The sequence below is a fragment of the Drosophila eugracilis genome, unplaced genomic scaffold (genome assembly GCF_018153835.1).
Source record: "Drosophila eugracilis isolate 14026-0451.02 unplaced genomic scaffold, ASM1815383v1 contig_353, whole genome shotgun sequence".
NCBI lineage: Eukaryota > Metazoa > Arthropoda > Insecta > Diptera > Drosophilidae > Drosophila > Drosophila eugracilis.
The window spans coordinates 2,422,619-2,440,157 of record NW_024573209.1 but is presented as its reverse complement, the minus strand read 5'-3'; the positions used below and the strand labels follow the sequence as shown (position 1 = coordinate 2,440,157).

At 39.3% G+C, this 17,539-nt stretch overlaps 3 protein-coding genes across 4 annotated transcripts; all 3 read left to right on the top strand.

Moving 5' to 3' along the window:
- Positions 1-4,264: 4,264 nt before the first annotated feature.
- LOC108105748 (protamine-like protein 99C) lies at positions 4,265-7,497 on the top strand. 2 transcript variants are annotated; one of them, XM_017212465.2, is made up of 3 exons: positions 4,265-4,400; positions 6,607-7,268; positions 7,326-7,497. In XM_017212465.2, the coding sequence occupies exons 2-3, from the start codon at positions 6,675-6,677 to the stop codon at positions 7,383-7,385; spliced, it is 654 nt and encodes a 217-aa protein (XP_017067954.2). In that variant the 5' UTR covers positions 4,265-4,400; positions 6,607-6,674; the 3' UTR covers positions 7,386-7,497. The 2 variants fall into 2 exon arrangements, with proteins under 2 accessions (XP_017067954.2, XP_017067955.2); XM_017212466.2 differs by lacking the exon at positions 4,265-4,400 and adding an exon at positions 4,554-4,706.
- A 3,024-nt stretch (positions 7,498-10,521) lies between these two features.
- On the top strand, positions 10,522-11,670 carry LOC108105768. The gene is made up of 5 exons (XM_017212488.2): positions 10,522-10,647; positions 10,714-10,810; positions 10,866-11,056; positions 11,130-11,321; positions 11,393-11,670. The coding sequence occupies exons 1-5, from the start codon at positions 10,582-10,584 to the stop codon at positions 11,414-11,416; spliced, it is 570 nt and encodes a 189-aa protein (XP_017067977.2). The 5' UTR covers positions 10,522-10,581; the 3' UTR covers positions 11,417-11,670.
- A 4,542-nt stretch (positions 11,671-16,212) lies between these two features.
- Positions 16,213-17,497, top strand: LOC108105750 (protein rolling stone). Its single transcript, XM_017212469.2, has 4 exons — positions 16,213-16,374; positions 16,428-16,641; positions 16,702-17,005; positions 17,068-17,497. Exons 1-4 carry the CDS (start codon positions 16,237-16,239, stop codon positions 17,231-17,233), a joined length of 822 nt encoding a protein of 273 aa, XP_017067958.1. The 5' UTR covers positions 16,213-16,236; the 3' UTR covers positions 17,234-17,497.
- The last annotated feature ends 42 nt before the right edge of the window (positions 17,498-17,539 follow it).

Here is a 17,539-nt window from a genome sequence, read left to right as displayed (position 1 = left end):
CAGCATTTTCCCTTCCAAAAACCAAACCGCACCTTCTACGTTTTCCTGTTTTCAATGCTCTTTCAGGTGGTCGTCAAGTTTTCTTGACACGTTTGATTAGTCTTTGAATCATGCTAAATAAAGGTATCCTTATGTATATTACTAAACATACTAATTGAATTTAAATTTAAAGTTAACGTTGGAAAATTAATTTACATTTCAATGTTTATTTCTAAAATGCTTCTTAGAGTATCTAAACCTTCGACAATATAAGATTATTTTCTTAAGACTGTGAGTTGCCTCACCTTAGCACACAAGCACGCATTTCTCGTTGCTGTCGTTGTTGTTACAGCTGCGCATTTTTAAACAAGATTAAAGCGCGCACGTCGTCAAGATTTTAGAGTGTGAGCCAAATGGGTGTTGCGAAAATGCGGGCGGTGGTTGAGTGGTGTGAGGTGGGGCGGCATTGCTGCCGGCAATTTGTTGACTTGACTGCAAATGTGTCGCATCTTAATGCGCTGTTATTAAATATGCCACAGAAAATGGAAACAAGAATACGACAAAAGCAGCAACAAGGAGGAATCATAGGAAAAATTTACAATGTCGAATCAAAGCGAATGTCTAGCTTGCTTTTCATTTTGTTTTTTTTTTTTGTGGATGGATAGGGAAATTTAATACTAAAGTATATATATATATATAGATAGCACTTATACATAGTAATTTGCGTTAGTCAAAGATATCGATTAACTTGAAATATAGTTTGAAAATATCTCTGATTCCCTGGCTGGTGAAGTGAATTATACAACGTAAGTATAATTTATCCGAAAACTGCTCAGCTTAAACAATCGCTTCAGCTCCATTATGCAAGTCCATGCGACAGCAAATTGAAATTATAATTGTGTTAACCGCATTTCGAGTCGGCTCTTATAATTTGTTCGAAGCCTGTTTCTGTGATGATTATTTTCGTATGCTGATTTTATTGAAATAATTAAGCGCGGAAAATGCCGAAGGTGCGCAATTCATTGATGACCCAAAAGTGACACTTGCACATTCATTTGTTGCACTTTTATTCGATTTTATTTATTTTTTTTTTCCAGCTGTGTGTTTGGGGGTGTGTGTGTGTGAGTTGGATTTAAATTGCATTCTGTTCGAAAATGTCCAATGGCCGATGCCTGCTTGCAATAAATTCGCTTAATGAAGTTTTAAAAAATACCAACTGCTTGTGGGCGTTGTCAGCGCGATCCACGTGTTATGTACGAAATGCATTTAATGTAATTATTTCTTTAATTAAAATATTTAGCGCAACAGCAGGAGCAACAACAACAATGTCGCAAGGCGATTCCCGACGTTAACAATTTGCACAAAAGTCACGTCGTTGCTGTTATTATTGTTAATGTTGTTATAATGCCTCGAATCGACCATTCAGCTTAATTGAAACCATTAAAAATACCGTTGCAATCGCCCCGAATGTTGCATACTTCTCGGGGGGTCCACGTTATTAAAATCAAATTTCATTAAGAAAATATTTTATTTTACCGTTCTGCTCTATAAAATCTACCGAACAATCAGTTTTATTGCCTGTTAGGTGACACTTCTGTTAGCTTGCTTAAATTCTATGCATTGGGAAGTTAACTTCCTTACCCCAATGATATCCAACTACTTGAAAATTCCATTTACAACTTCAGTTGCATCATGACAAATATGGGGCCTCCTTCTGCTAAATAATCCCCCTTCGAAATTCCCATTCATTTCAACAGTTGGACGAGTGCCAGGCAAAGGTTAATTTACTTGAAAAATTCCGGAATGCTTATTCTTAACAAATATGCGAGCAATTGCTTAGCTTACGTTTCAGGGGGAATTGAATTGGCTTAGAGTACAAAAGAAGCACAGATGGAAGGGTGAGTGTGGTGGGGAGGGGAGGAAAATAGCAACGTAGCACTAACAACTGCGCTGATTTATCTGTACAAATTGCCAACTGAAATTAATAAGAGAAATCAGTTTACCATTTCCTGTCGACGACGACGACGAGGGCGTGGACGAGGACGAGGACGACAAAAATACTAGAAAAATGCCAACTAATAGTCCATTGTCGATGCCGTTCCTTAGGGATACTTGAGTATGGGTAGTGGAAATGAAGAGACATTCCAATAACTGTACAACATCCGGTTGTATATACACACATACATACAAGGTCAAACACAATGGCAAAAACGTTTCCATTTTCAATGGGGAAATATTTCTATTTCAACATAAAAATATTTTTAGCAGCCTTTTGTGTGGGATATCTAAGCGACTCTTCACCTGACGAAGACCAGATAAAAATTTCTGCTTCAGCAGAAAAAACTGATAAAAAAAAGGAAGAAAATAAAACCAAGAAAAATTCAATCTTAATCCAGTTGCTCGGGAGGATATTTTTTATAGACAGAAAAGTAACTAACAAGAGTAGAGCAAGAATCCAAACCCAAAATGGATGCTGTGCACTTAGACCTTAGGTATGGCTTTGGCTGAATGGAACCAGTGACGTATGCACTTGACTTGCACATTTGCGGTGGCAGAAAGCCTCTGGAACTCAATTCGAGCCACATCCCAAGCCAAATCCAAAGAATAATAGTTATTGTTAGGGCAACGAGGACATCGCCGACGACGAACTACCTTCAGTAAGTAGCTTTATTATGGGATTTTAAGTTATTACACCGGTGGCCCCGAAGGGAAGCCAAGAAGTTCAGTGGAGGCAGGAAAACAGGATCTGGCAGCGATGATAATCGGGGTGCCATTGCTGGCACTCACATATGCAACTTCTTGCACTTGAATGCAGGTCTTAGCCCATGTGATGACGTGATGCCTCTTGCCCTACAGCCGAATTTGTCAACATGATTTCTAAGAAATTCAATTCGTCTTCTTTTCTTCGTTTTTTGTGGCTTTTTCTGTGTGTGGTAGAGTATTTGCATTGGTTTATGGATAAGATGCAGAGTGTTCTTTAAATTTAAAGAACATTTACAAGCGGGAATTTTCTATCAACTGTACTTAAAAGTACTTAAGGGATAACTTTAAATATACATTTTAGATTATTTCTTTCTATATCGCTTTATTACTTTTAAAATATTTATATCCTGACATGGATACGTTATGTCTCCGTGATGGATAAAAAAAAGTTACTCAGGGGAAGGAAGATGTTTAGTTTCTATTCCCAAATTGTCATTTTAAGCTAAACGCCAACTTTCTGTCAGTTTTTTACTTTCTATGTGTGCCCTGGCTTTGACCCAGTTAATAATTCAGTAGGATACCATTAGACGACAATGAGTGTCTCACCCGCCCCTCGGTACATCAGTTTTGGTGTCAGTATTTGACACTAAGGCTAATTTAATGGAAAATGTCCGAGTGGAGAACTTGAAATTTGTGTTTATCGCGACACGCAATGGACGCGTTTTCGCCGCGAGCCAACAACAAGAAAATATATTTATTTATATATATATATATATAGGATATAGAACCCGGACCCGACTCATGTGGTTCATATTTTAGCTGACATATCTATTTATATGCAAATGCCACACCTCCAGGAATGCGGCGGAAACCCCTCTGTCACCTGGACTTTGACTACTCATCCTGCGTGCGTGCCAAAGTCAAAGTCGAGGAATTTTCCTTTGTTGTTTTGGCATTCCTGCAACAATAAATCACGGCACCTATGCTAAAGGGTGGTAGGGGATGGTTGAAAGAGAGGGCGGGGATGGTAAAAACTAATAAATCTAAGGCCAATTAATTGACTTAACTGCTGCTGGCAAAGGCATAGACCAAAGATGAGGCAAGGGCAAGGCAATGGGAAAGGCAAAAGACTCCAAAGGGTTGCAATTTATGGCCGTACCATCAACTTGAGCCCGCACATAATAAATCATAACATTTTACAGATAATAGAAAACCTCACACATGTCCAAACAATCGGAATCCCCAGGCCAAGTTTCCTCCATACCCAAAAAAATGTCTTAGCCACACCGAGTTTGTTAGCCCGTCGGCTAGGAAATTTTAATAAACCGCAAAGAGTTTTTGGCCCTAGCCGTAGTTGTAGTGGGAATAAAAATTGTTTCACATAATTTATGCCGCCTTAGAGGAAAACTTAACACAACGCCAACGATACCGAAGAAACACGGGGGCGGACCCAAGGAACAGAAGGATGTTTCCCAGGATGCGTATCCGCCGGCGTCTCGATTCGATCAAATCTAACTTTATTCCATCTAGTATGTGTGTTGTCGAATGCCTCGAACTGGAAGTCAGTTCGTTGGAACTTCAGTTGTAACTTTGTGTACCACATAAACAGTTCACATTCCAAAATTCTCAGTAAAAATTTGTAAGAGCAATTTTAATTTTTTTCTTAAAAATTGTGTTGTGATAAAAAAAAGTTTGGATTTTTTAGATATTTCCAAAAGGTAAGTTAAACAAAAATCCTAGACATACTGCCGAAAAATCTAAAATTTTCCGATGTTAATACAAAGTAGGCTTCGTCTTGGCTATCAACCAAAAATTTGTAAAGTGCTGTTTACTTTAGTAAACTTTATTAGTTAAAACTTGGTAGAGCACAGAAGCAGGTCATATCCAAATTTCTGTCAAAATTTTAAGTGAATTAACACAATTTCCGCGAGTGCATCCGGTCTAATTTCCAAATTTGAGTCGCTATTTTCCATTTCATTCATTAACCGCTAGTGATAAAATAAAAACCAAATACCGTTAGTGCAGTAAGTCAATGTCGAACGCGAGTTTGTCGGGGGCGTGTTGCACAAAAGTGTTGCAAGTCGGAACGGAAACTCGCCAGCCACGCCTTGGCCGGCCCGCGTGTTTGTCTAGATGTCGGATGGAAACGGTTGTCCTATCTGACTTTAAACTAATGCCGGGGGCAGCCCGTCGACAGCCGACCACCTAGCCACGCCCCACGCCTTGTAATGACGTCATTTACATGCTGCAACAACACTTGCTACAAGCGCGGGCAATTACATAAATCATAGGGCATGCGGTTAAACCGAAAGAAAGATCTAGTTAATCTCGAAATTGAGGAACACTCGCTTCTTTCTTTCTTTCGTTCGCTGAATGAAATCGTAAATAAATTACACGTCCTGATTGATCAACTTTTTGTCTGATGACAACCATAAAGGGGCAGTAGTCAGGCGGGGAAGGCACTGTCATTGTGGCCGAAAATGTCGGGGCAGCCGCTCGTAAACATAAATCCAAGTGACGCTAATTGTTTGTTGCAATTACTGCTGCAGTTGTTGCCACCGTTCAGTTACGTGTGCAGTCGCCAGCCAGCAGCCAAATGGGGCAATAACAGGGGGGTTTTAAGGGGTTAAGTGTGGGGTAGAGAAGGGGTTTGTGTTTGCATGCAAATTTTGTTGCATCTGCAGTTGCTGCTGCTGCTGCTGCTCTTGCTTCTGATGTTGCTGCTGTTGCTGCTTTTGCTGTTGACGATGCAGCAACGGCAAACAATTACTCAAACATTGTTGCAACTGCTGCTGATGTTGCTGGCGTGCATCTCGTTGTGCGTGCTAAATGGCAACTACTCTGGCGGCTAATGATAATCACTCGACGCCCTCAGCTCCTGTCGAATCTTACTTAGTTTCACCTGCTTTACTTTGGGCTTTATAGCCATTTTAGCACTTAATCAAAATGGTTTATCCAATCAGAAGTTCCTTAAAGCATTGATAGGAAAAAATCGACATTTTAAAGATAATCTTTTAACCTTTACCAACAACCCAACTTATATCCTGCCATGTTGGGAATAATGCCATTTAATATTTCATACAGTTTCTGTCATCTCAAATTTATCCACAAGATGGATTTGAAGTTTGCATGCAAAGGCAAGAGGAGCATAATTTTACCACAAATGAGGCATAGCATGAAGCTTGGGACATGCAGACATCTGCGGTCCAAATAGGTCAGCTGGTTATAAATTGGAATTTGTGCATAACGATTTCTAATTAATAATTCAAATTAATATTTTTGGGAATAGAACTACAGCTGCGAGTCTGGAAACTGGGCTATTGGCTTTAAAATCAATATATATTCAGAAATTTAATTAGGGATAGCTACAATAACCATCATTCATTACCCTTAAAAGCTTTTAACCTGAAAAAACCAAGAGATGTTGCCATCTTTTCCCAGATTAACTTTGTACTGGCGGTTTACTGGTAACTAATTTGCCCTATGAGACATGGAAATTTCACCGGCAATTAAATAAACAGTTCTTAATACCCTCTGGTCTTGGCCAACAACCGACACTTCAAGGGCCACACATATGTCTAGCAACTGTAAAGTGATATTAATTATGGGCTTTGTTGCACTTAAAACCCCCTGTCGCCTGCAGTTGAGGTCTTCGTCCTGGTCTTTACGGTCATCTTGCTGGGTGGTGATGAAGCTCTATTTCTGGTACCAGCTTCGGGTTCCGCACTGATTAAGTGACTTTTCGACAGGACACAACTTTGCGGCTTCTGGGGCATGCACTCAGTACTGCATCAGCTTCCTGCCATGCAGGACAAACTAATTTTATCCCAATTAATACTTGGCATTTAGGAGACCACAGAAGCCCCTTTTAATTTTACTTTTCTTGCTAGCAATGTATTAACCCACAATTTTGTTTCCTTTCAGGTTTCGTGCGGTTTTGTATAACTTTTTAAGGGATATTTTACAAACTGACTCTTAATAAACCTCACACGATGACAGACGAAGTAAAGGAAAGCAAGAGCATGAGCAATGGATCGTGGGCAACCAATGGATTTCTAAACTATCTGTGCGACTTCCGTAGACAAAACGAGAACTTGAGTTGGCTAGAATTAGCCAAGGAGGGAGCCAAGTCCTGGGAGAGAATTAGCGAGGAAGAGAGAAACTATTACCGCAATATGTCTGGGAATAAAGTTGGGATCATTGCCATGTCAATGGATGCTAAGCAATCTGAAGTAATCAATGGGATTTGTAACAATCCCATGGTCACAGAACGCGCTATAGGATCCGTATCTTGCATGAAGCCAAAGAAATCCCGCGCCAGGCCAAGGAAGAATGCAGCATGCGCAAAGCCAAAGAGGATGACCCGTCCAAGACCGAAAAAGTCTGCTTGTGCTAGGCCTAAGAAGTCGGCTTGTGGCAACTCCAAGTGCAGCAAGCCTGGTCCTATCACCAATAATGGCTATTTGAACTTTGTTCGCGCATTCCGCAAAAAGCACTGCGACCTGAAGCCGCAAGAACTGATCATGCAGGCAGCTAAGGCCTGGTCCAGGCTCCCGGAGGAGAGAAAGGATCATTACCGCCGCATGGTAAATATATTGGAACATATAATATATGCCTTGATTTATTTCTAACCAATTTTTTAGGCCTGCAAGATCACCCAGAGTGAGCGCCACAAACGTCGCCGCATTTGTAATCGCTGCTAGAATCCTATAACCCTGGGAGAGGGAGTCCCAGGCTCTATTTTTTCTTTTTTGCCGTCAATTTCGTAAAGCAAAAAAATGTTTTGATAAAATACAAAAATCTTTATTCTACAAATGGGGGAACATAGAAATTATTTCAAAGGATTAAAGTATTTAAGTAAAGCCCTTTTGTATACCTAGCCTCGGTTCGCATAGCACGTGTAACTATTTATGCATTTGTGGCAGCTCATGGGCAAAATTCAATTTATTATTCCGCTATATGAGCTTTCGCACTTAACTTGCATGAATAGATAATGAGCCATCCGCCGTGGAAATGGAAATGGAACGGTGGCAACTGCTGAGCGTTAAATGGGGGAAAAACGGTAATGGGGCCTTCGACTGTGGAAGATTGGAGTCGAAGTTGCGTGTTCAAAGCTTTTCCGGAGTTCTCTGACCCGGCGCCTGTTGTGTGAGACTGTGAGACGGCTAAATTGAATTATTAATAACACGCAGTGCCCGCAATGGAACGGATGCTATAACCTGGTTTATTTTTCTGTAAATATCCACATATATATAATGCATATACTGTGGTTTTGAGGAGAATACAACCTTGGGACAGTTGGCGAAAAAATAACAAGAAAAAGGGCAAAGGGAACCGGACTAATCGCAGCACTTACGACCATAATTTGTCAATTTTCGAAACAATTCCCCAAGCTCGCATAAATTGTCTGGTGGCTAGCTCCTCCCCATGTTGTCTCCTTTTCCCTGTCGTTGGCTTTTGGCACCCATTACAGCTCATTTCTCTTACTCAAAGGGACATTGCGCAGTGAAAAATGAAAGTGAACCCGAAAAACACTGACGAACTCTGAAGCGGCCTTCTTTCGAAGCACACAAAAAAAGTGAAATAAAAGGCATTTAAATGCCGTTGTGTGCATAAATTACTCAGGAGTTGACGTTTTCCCACATAAATGTGTAAATGAGTCTCAGTTTTCGCTGTTTTCATTTTTTCAGTTACTCTGCGAATGAAATTGAAATGAATGCACGGATCGCATTGGAGTCCTTGGCTTTTCGGGTTGTAACTTGTTGCTCTCGCTGATTGAAGATGCAGTTGATATATGAATATCAACGCTGGCTTCCAGAGGAAATTGTATGTCCTGTTGTACTACTATCCTGTTTTTACAATTCAATTTTTGATTTTTAAAGCATTTACGTATTGTATACTTTAATATATAAAAAGAATATATAACAAACTAAAGAAAAAATCATATAAAATTATATATAATATTTGCCACTAAATGTAGTCCCCAATCGAATAAATTTAATGGACATTTACTAAAAGCTATGGCAAATAAAAATTCACTTAGCTAACAAGAAAGGAAAATCCAAAAAAAGATCAGCTTGGAACCTTTGTTTTTTTCAAAAAAAAAAGGAAATGCTCAGAAAATTACCGCCCCTTTGTGCATTTGGCCCTAAGATAACTGCCGGCCAAATGACACACATTAGGGCCAAGCCAAGCCAAGGTATATATGGCAGAAGGCTGAGTCGGCTTATGTGTGCGAAATCAATTCAAGCTCGATTTCCTTTGATGAAATGGTAAGTGTGGGCATGTGTTCGGGCCATGCCAGTCGTACGTGACAGTTATTCTTAAATGGCCCAAACGAACAAATTACTAAAAATGAAAAAAATAAAATATAAATTGAGGTATACTCGTATAATGTAAAAGTTGATGTGTGAAAGTACGCAGCGTCAAACGCGAATTGTAGAATATTGATCCGAAAAGCGTTCAATTAATAACGCAAATCCTTTATGGTCAGTTACCAGAGACAGTCGACCGTTAATTAATGCACTTGTCTGCTCCATCCTACAATCGCCTTATCTCAGCCCTCCTCCACTACAGCTTCCCTTGCCACTCCTATGATTAATGTTTAATAAAGTTTGCATCATTTTTTTAAAAAAAGAAGAGTGCCTGAATTGGTAGCCCTGGCAACGGATTACATCATATTTAATCAGAGTCATTATTTATAATGATACCGCGTGCATGAGGCATTATAGTCACTGCTCCTGAAATATGCCACAAGTTATCAAAAGCCCGAAGTAAGCGCCATATCATATATATAAGCGTTAATAAGTGAATTTCATGAGAGTCCCCGGTAGCTGTTCTGCAAATTAATTTCGTGCAGTTTTGAGGCTGCAAACCGAAAATATTTTTATTTATTGGTGATTTATTCTACATATTTTTAACGAGTTCACGTTCTACTTTATTGCATTAAGTTACAGCTTTAATTTTAAGTGTTTTTGTTGTCTCATTGAAGTTGATTTAATCAAACAACAATCGGGAATAGCTTCTCGTGCAGAAAGGCTTAAATCCAGCCTTGTCGGCGGAGTGAGGCAAAGTGCAGTTACCGTTCGAGTTGAAGTAAATTAATTAACAATGTTTATTGTTTGTATAATATGCGAATATTCCCTTGCAGTTTCCATTGTGCGGTCGTTGTTTTCGTAACTCTTATTGCTCTTGCTGCTGTAGTTGATGCTCAAAAAGTTGTTGCATTTGTTGCAGTTGTCGCTGCTGCAGTTCCTGATGTTTGTGGTGTGTGCTTTGCCTGGCTGACAGTCAATTTGCAGCAGCACTTAAAATGTGCAGAAATGTTTTACATTATTTGCACATGCTGGAAACTTAACTGAAATTATTTTGTTTTTGCCTTGGCCCCTGACGTGCATCAAGCACTTCGGTCAATGCAATAATCTGTTAATTGGTAATTGTAAGCCATTAGGCAATGAGCTTGCCTTAGAGTACCTGCGGCCAGATACTCTTAATTATAGGCATAATAATGAAGGAGACCCTTGGAAATCGTTGTTGTTTCTGCATCTTGATGAATGGCATTGTCGGAGATACTGTAAATAAAAGCGAAAGCATTGAATGCAAATGCAACGATATCTCAAATTTAACATTTGAAACTGTCTGTTATTTTGAATTAATTGAAGCAGTCATAGGGCAATTTACCTTTGACTTTCGGCAAAACGTATTGACTCAAATTAATTCCAGATTACAGATTATTTTTATTTGAAATTTTATGCTCTATTACCTAATGCAGGAGCCGCACTATTTGTTAAGACATGGAAATTAACTTAATCAACTCGACGATTTTATTGTCTAAACATCCAAATTTTTGTTTCGGAAAACCTGTTCAAAATTGTTTAAGTTCTAGGCGAATCAGCGATAATGGCCGAAGTTCATGATTTTATAGTGACCTGCATAATATTTCTTTACCAAGTGTTCTTGATATTTGTAAGTTATAATTAAAAATCCGTCTGGGAATTCCCTTATATTGCTTATAAATGTTTATATTTTAAGAAATCAATACATCCCCTGAAGAAGGATGCCCTGCTGCTCATCCTGCACAACTTTATGCTGTACTATGTTATTAATATGTTCAAGCACGTGGCTCAGGGTGTGTTCTAATCCATACCTTTTTGGATACCCAGCTAACACTTTCTCATTGACAGCTTCAATTGACTCGGATGGACCAGTGAACACCTTCTACTATGTACCATTGGTTTATGAAGTGAGCGTGGCTTCGGGATACCATCAGAGTTGGCATGAGGTCCTCAGGTCATCCAGCTGGCAGTTCTTTGAGGTCCTTTTTAGACATCATTTGGCCCTGCTGTTGCCATTTAATTTGGCTCTCCTGGTTCCCGTAAGAAGTGATTACTCTTTGTCTTTGTGGTCGTCGTCGTCACCATTCCTCTTCCTTTCCGATGTTGTTGCAGCGCTGCAAGTTGGCCTTCATTAGCACATTGGTTCTGGTGTCCAACTTCGTGATGTTCGTCTGTTTCTCCTCAGCCATTTGTCAGCTGCTATTGGCCATCGGCCACGCCCACAGCCTGCGTCTCCTTACGATCCTGTGTTTGGGCCCTGTCTGCCAAATGCTTTTGGTTTGCCGTCTCCTCGGTCGTATGTGGGTGAGTTCTCCAAAAGGAATATTTGGAGACCTCTTTATTTTTTGTTTTTAATTTGGCCATGTTACTTTTAGCTCAGTCAGTGGATTTTTGTTTGAGGCATGAAATTTGATTTGCCGGCACTGATTGCTGGCCAAAAGCCACAACCACACCCCATCGTAATCAGCACCCCAGAAGTTTAGCAGCAGCAAATCAAAGCAATAAACCAACTGAACCCATCCGAAAATCACTTTCACTGCACAAACTGCCAAACTGCAGGCATTTATGACAGCCGGCTCTGTGGCGGGTGGAAAGGAGCCAAAATCGCATAACAAAATTGTTGCTGAAAAGTTGAACAAATATTGAGGTCAGCAGAATGTCGAGTAGAAGAGTCTCGAGCATTGTTGTTGCTGCTGGCGGTGGTGCAAACAGTTTGCTAGCCTTTGGCACAAAACTCCCCGACACAGTCTGGAAACCATGACTCTGACTCGAGCTATATGGCCCACACGTTCGAGGCCTCTACGGGCTCTCGTTTTTGGCCGAAAAATATTCAATGAAAATCGGCAGTCGACAGTCCCCTCCTTTGTCAATAATACAAAATGGGAAAAATGAGTTGTTGCTGCCGCAGCTCGAGTTTGCATGGCGCAATGCAGACGTCGACGTAGCCCGGGGGTCCGGTTACGATGCCGTCTGCCCTGACAGCCCACTCCAGACCCTGGCCCTGCCCCTTTGGAAAGAGCCTGCTTTCGACGCCTCTGGGTTGCAAGCCACCGAGCACCTCCTGCTATGCCATCTGCCTTCACTTCGAATTGAGAAATTGCCGCAAATGCTTTTCGATTTTTCGTTTTCCTCGGACAAGCCTTGGCTTTTCATATTGCATAATTGATTGTGGGTGTGCGGGCGGGGGTGTGTGAGTTGTATAAATACCGAGCAGACGGCATTGTCATCACCCACCGCCCACTCCTTTCAGTCCAGCATTTATGCACATTTTCAATATGCATTCAGATTCAGATGCATTGGGCGTGCATTGATTTCCGCAGAGGGCCACAAAAGAGCATCGCCAAGTTGGCTTGTTGTGTTAACGCTTTCTTTGGTAATAATTAAATTGAGGAACTTTTAAATGAATTTCTTACAAAATCAACAAGTTCAGTTATTTTCTTGTATATAAACGATCAATATTTTATGTATTATAACTGCTCAAACTTAAACTTTGAATTTTTGACTTTCTTTAGATAAGTCTACTTGTGCAGCTAATTAGTTTTTTCATATGTATTCGTGTATTTATTAAAAAGTATGTAAAAGATTGGAAGCACCTTTTCCTTTTTTCCCAAAAAAATCATTATTTTCTTCATAACAATTATACTAAAAAAATCGGTCTAAATGCGAAATATAATACCTAGTTCGACGCTTAATTTAATTTCTAGTAAAACTGCATTCAAGCCTTGATATGTAAAAATGTCACCATATTTCTCCAAAAATTTAAATAATTTGATATTTCGTCTTTGATTTTTCCCATAAAAATAGGTATTTTCCCCATAACAAAGCCAATGATGGTCGGAATATGGAATGTCATACCTCGTTAAACTCGTTAGTTAATTTCTAGTGGAATTGCATTCAAGCTTTAAATGAAAAATGTAAACATTTTTTCGAACAGCGAGATAAAATAATCTCTTACAAATAATGAGCAAAAAAATTGACCCAAAAAGTGTAATGAGTCACTTGTATCGACTGTTTACTGATTAAAACATTTGCTCTATTAGCTGTGTGGCCATTTTAAAGATGTTATACGGCCAACTATGTACAGCGACGTACCATATTGTGAGCATTTTTATTTTTAAATAAAGCTAAAAGCTAAATAAGGGGCATATTGTAGTCCAAGCTCTCGAATTTAGCGTTCCACATTTAACCACATTCCAAATCAATCTTGTTTTTATAGCAAAAATCATTTATCATATTTTTGTTATATAATTTTAGGTGGCTTTATTGGTGGTATATAATTTGGAATTTTCACCATTTGGCGGTTAAGTGAAATTTAATTGAGCAATTAAATATATCGACAGAAATAAAAGTGTTTTTATAATAATAAACGAGCAAAAAAAATTAGTTGTCACATCAAAGGCATCCTGCAGATTATCAATACAAAATTGCATTATGTTTTCCACAGAAATTCATATATATTTATACAGCTTTTCATTCAGGTTAACTCGAACGTGACACATAAGTTGTGACACTTTTGTTGATTTCTCTTGCAAAATTCACAACATTTTAAATTCAAATGCAATAACATGTTGATATTATTTTATGGAGCAGCAATATAAGCATCGGCCATCGTCCTCATTATGCCACCCACACAAACAAGCCATCCATATATATCCAGCCAAGTACCTATATTTATATATATAAATGTGCTTATATGCTCATTTGATTTACACACTAAATATGTACGAAACGAGGCGGCAAGAAGGAAAGATTGCAAATTGCATGTGGAATTCCCAAGAGTCTAATAACATCAAAACAAAGCGAAAAACTTGTTGAAACAGGCACAAGGAAGTGGAAGATACCCTTTAAGTTTGAGCTTATATAACAAACAGGTAGTGGTTGTTAGTTCTTAAGATTATCCTTGAAACTTATTAATAATCACTTGAGAGTTTTGATAATACTCTTTTCTAAAGATTTAAAGTAAAAGTAATCACTTAACTTAAAAGGACTTGATTAAAGGACATTCAACAGTCGGTATCTATTCACATCTCATTGTGCTACCTTTTTGCAAGTTCATTTCTCTCTAAGGATTTTTAGCACCCTTTCCGTTTTTTTGTGCTCTTTATCACATAGTTAGTTTACCCAGCTTGAGTGATGTTCTAGAACATAGGAGAGCTCTTGACGAATCTCAAGTCGTGATATAGCCGCGTAGTAACGAGCCACAGACCGTGTCCGTATTCATCTTCGTGCCCCATGCCACGTGACTATATAATAATGAGCAACGGCACAGGTCCTACTCCTCGGTCTCTAAGCATGAGAAATTTAATTTTAAGCCACCCCACATGAGAACACCACTCTGCCATACGCCCTGCCACATAATTGTGTATTCAAGTAAGAGATATGGCAACTGAAAGAAGCTCTATCAATGGTGGGGAGGAAAGTGGCAGGAAGAAGAGGAGAGCTTTGGGGGCAAGGACTGCCTTAAATTAAGATAATGACACATGAGGTATCGCCTCGTGGGGCGGCAAGAGTGGTTGGTAAATTGCGATAACATAGAAATGGCCTGAATGGCGGCACACTTTAAAACACTTAACCCTTAACACCTAACCCATCCTTCTACCTGAAAGCACTCTCCGATGGTAGCACGCACTTTTAAAGCGCAACTTGATGGCAAACTGCCAAAGAGTTGACTTCCTTGGGTGAAAGAAAGTAGGGCATGCCAATGGGTTTGCCGCTACAAAATTTAATTTTTCCCCAAGCTCACGGAGCGCTCAATTGAGCCCTCACTTCCCTGAGTTTGACTTTGAGGAATGCTCCGATCAAAATCTGTATACTTTTCCCACCCAAGAGGTTGTGGTGTCGAAAATGTTAGTAAATAACTCACTGAAGAAAAGGTATTTACATCATACTTTGATTTTTGTTTACATATTGAGAGTACCTCAAGTATTTATTTTTATAAAAGGTAAATGACCTTAAAGTATCGAAAGTTTTTCCTGTATTGACTAGCAGGCTGCCAACTTCTAAAATAAATGCCATTTATTAGGAACTTTAGAACTTTAACTCCTTTCTAAGATTTTCAAAAGTAAACGAACTAATTTCCGTAGTAATTGTCGTACTAAAATTGGCTTTGATTCATCAAAACCCTTTCACATCAACTTCCACATCAAAAAATATCCTCTTTGATTGATGTCAAAATCAGCTAATCAATTGGAAAAAAGAAAACTTGGAAAATCAAATCACAACAGAATGTGAATTTGTTGGCAAAATCGACCGAGTGAACGTTGCTATACAAATTTGCATATTAAATGGCCGTAAGGAGGGCAAGGGCATTAGATGTTTATTTCAATATACACAAGTCTATCATCCTCTTGATGTGATTTGTTGAAGATATGCAGACGTAGAGGAAGTGTAGACAAATGGGAAAGAGACAGAAGAAAAGAGTCTGGACGAGAGGAAAAAGGTTTTCTCCTCGAGGAACACCCAGGGGTGTTAACTACCTAGACTCTCCCAGACAAGCACAGTTTTCCCACAAAGAAGAAACACCCAGGGGTCCACATCATCGCCAAACGCTGGAAGGAATCTTAAAATCCTTGCCTCGGAATTTACTATGCAAAGCGGCACTGTGGTTAAAATATATCTGAGTACTGGCTTATTATTACTTAGTAATTGATGATTGCAAAAATATTAAACAAATATAATATTAGTAAGATGGCATAGATTACATTGTAAAAAGCTACATTAAAAAAATATTTAATAAATAAATCTTTTTTTTTAGCACTCCAGGACACTGTGCGGCTGCTGGTTTATTTTCACATGTAATGGCATTTTAATTGCACGCTACAGCTCAGCCAAGTGTCTCTCAATTAAAAGTGTCTGCTTGGCTCAAAACGACATCCTGTGTCCCTTCCCCCAACCAAAACGCCCACTGTAATCTTTGAATGGCTGAAGGAAGGAAAATGATGTCAGCCACATGTCGTAATTTGTGTGAAACGAGAGGTGGATGGAACCAGGAACCAACCCAACTGAATCGCACGCACCGTAGACCCCAAACTGAATCGCATATATCTGTTAATTATGCAGGGCGAGCCGCGTGCTGGGCGAGATAAGAAGTCCAGGGGAATAAGTCATGGGTTAATTGCCACCGGAATATCTGAGCGAATGCAGGCCTTGAACTTAAAGTCATTTCTTTGTTGATTTCCAGATTATACATAGTAAAATTAACTAAAGTAATTGCCATCAAATGTTTCGTTTGTTGGCCGGAGTCGAGCCGGATTCGTCGTCCGGCTCTCAACAGGAACCCTTGAGTCTCAGAGAGGAGTTCCGTTGGCGGAGATTTGGCTTGGATTATAATACACCTTTGGACTTTCTGCGATCGCAAGTCGGTTTATATTTCTTTGTGACCTTGTTATTCGGTTAAACATTCCCTTTTAGTGGCAATCAACACCAAAGTCTACACCTTTCTTAGTATATCGATGGGCGTTAGGCTGCTTTTTCGGCGTAGGAGTGGTCGGTTATATAAGGGAGTACTTCCAAAAAGGAACAGTTTTCATCTATTTGACAAACTGGGGATTTATATTGTGCGGCATTGTCAGTATTTCTGGAGCCATTCTTGTCACTGTCTATCACTTTAAACAGGAAACGTGGGGTAAGATCATTTTTAACCTTAGGATTTAACCTTTTAAGCCTTATCATTTTTCTCCTTTAGCTCCGCCTAACTGGTTAATCAAAACATATTGGGCGGGCTACTGGATTAATATAGCCATAGCATTTTTGATCGCAAGTATTTATTGGTCAGTTATATATCCCAAAGATCGGGTGCTGACTAACCCGACTCGTGTTTCCGATGTGTATAACCTATGGACTCACTTAGTGCCGCCGATTGCCTTGACTATCGATCATCTTCTGGTGGCGCAACCAGCACGTCTCCTGCATTTTGTCTATCCATTGGGATTCTCCCTTTTCTATGTATCATTCGCGTTTGTATACTACTTACTAGGTGGAACACAAATGTAGTTACTACCTTTAAGTTATCAATTAGTTTGTATTATTAATTTTAATTTTCTCTTTTCAGAGACGGACGAGCCTATCTATATAGTTTTCTGGACTTTACAAAACCAAAAAGGATTGCAATGACTGTTTTACGGATCAGTGTTGTGATAGTCTCCTTGTCCAATTTGCAATATGGAGTCTATCGTCTAAGGACCTTCATAGCACGAAAACTGGGAAAACTTCAGTGATGTAGATGGCTTCGATGCTGTGCGGTTCCCCTAATAATTGCATTAAAGTGATGCGTGCCAAAACTTTAAAAATAAACATAGCCAGAGGAAAAGAGGGAGAGCCTGACTGATGGTATTAGTGTTTCGACTTTATGATACCCCTCATGAGGTATTATATTTCTCTGGATCAGTTTTTTTTGTTGGTACATAAAATGTTCTATAATAATAATAACTCACAGCTAAAGACACTAAACTTTGATATCTGGCTTGAACAGGGTATAGCTGAGAATAAAGAGAAAGAGATATCAAAACAAATTTTGCTTATTT

Bases quoted from the DNA above. Each gene is read 5' to 3' on its own strand.
- LOC108105748 (XM_017212465.2), top strand. From the start codon at position 6,675: ATGACAGACGAAGTAAAGGAAAGCAAGAGCATGAGCAATGGATCGTGG. The intron at 7,269-7,325 runs GTAAATATATTG...CCAATTTTTTAG, and splicing joins AGGATCATTACCGCCGCATG to GCCTGCAAGATCACCCAGAG.
- LOC108105768 (XM_017212488.2), top strand. From the start codon at position 10,582: ATGGCCGAAGTTCATGATTTTATAGTGACCTGCATAATATTTCTTTAC. The intron at 10,648-10,713 runs GTAAGTTATAAT...TTATATTTTAAG, and splicing joins ACCAAGTGTTCTTGATATTT to AAATCAATACATCCCCTGAA. The intron at 11,322-11,392 runs GTGAGTTCTCCA...TGTTACTTTTAG, and splicing joins GTCTCCTCGGTCGTATGTGG to CTCAGTCAGTGGATTTTTGT.
- LOC108105750 (XM_017212469.2), top strand. From the start codon at position 16,237: ATGTTTCGTTTGTTGGCCGGAGTCGAGCCGGATTCGTCGTCCGGCTCT. The intron at 16,375-16,427 runs GTCGGTTTATAT...ATTCCCTTTTAG, and splicing joins TGGACTTTCTGCGATCGCAA to TGGCAATCAACACCAAAGTC. The intron at 16,642-16,701 runs GTAAGATCATTT...TTTCTCCTTTAG, and splicing joins CTTTAAACAGGAAACGTGGG to CTCCGCCTAACTGGTTAATC.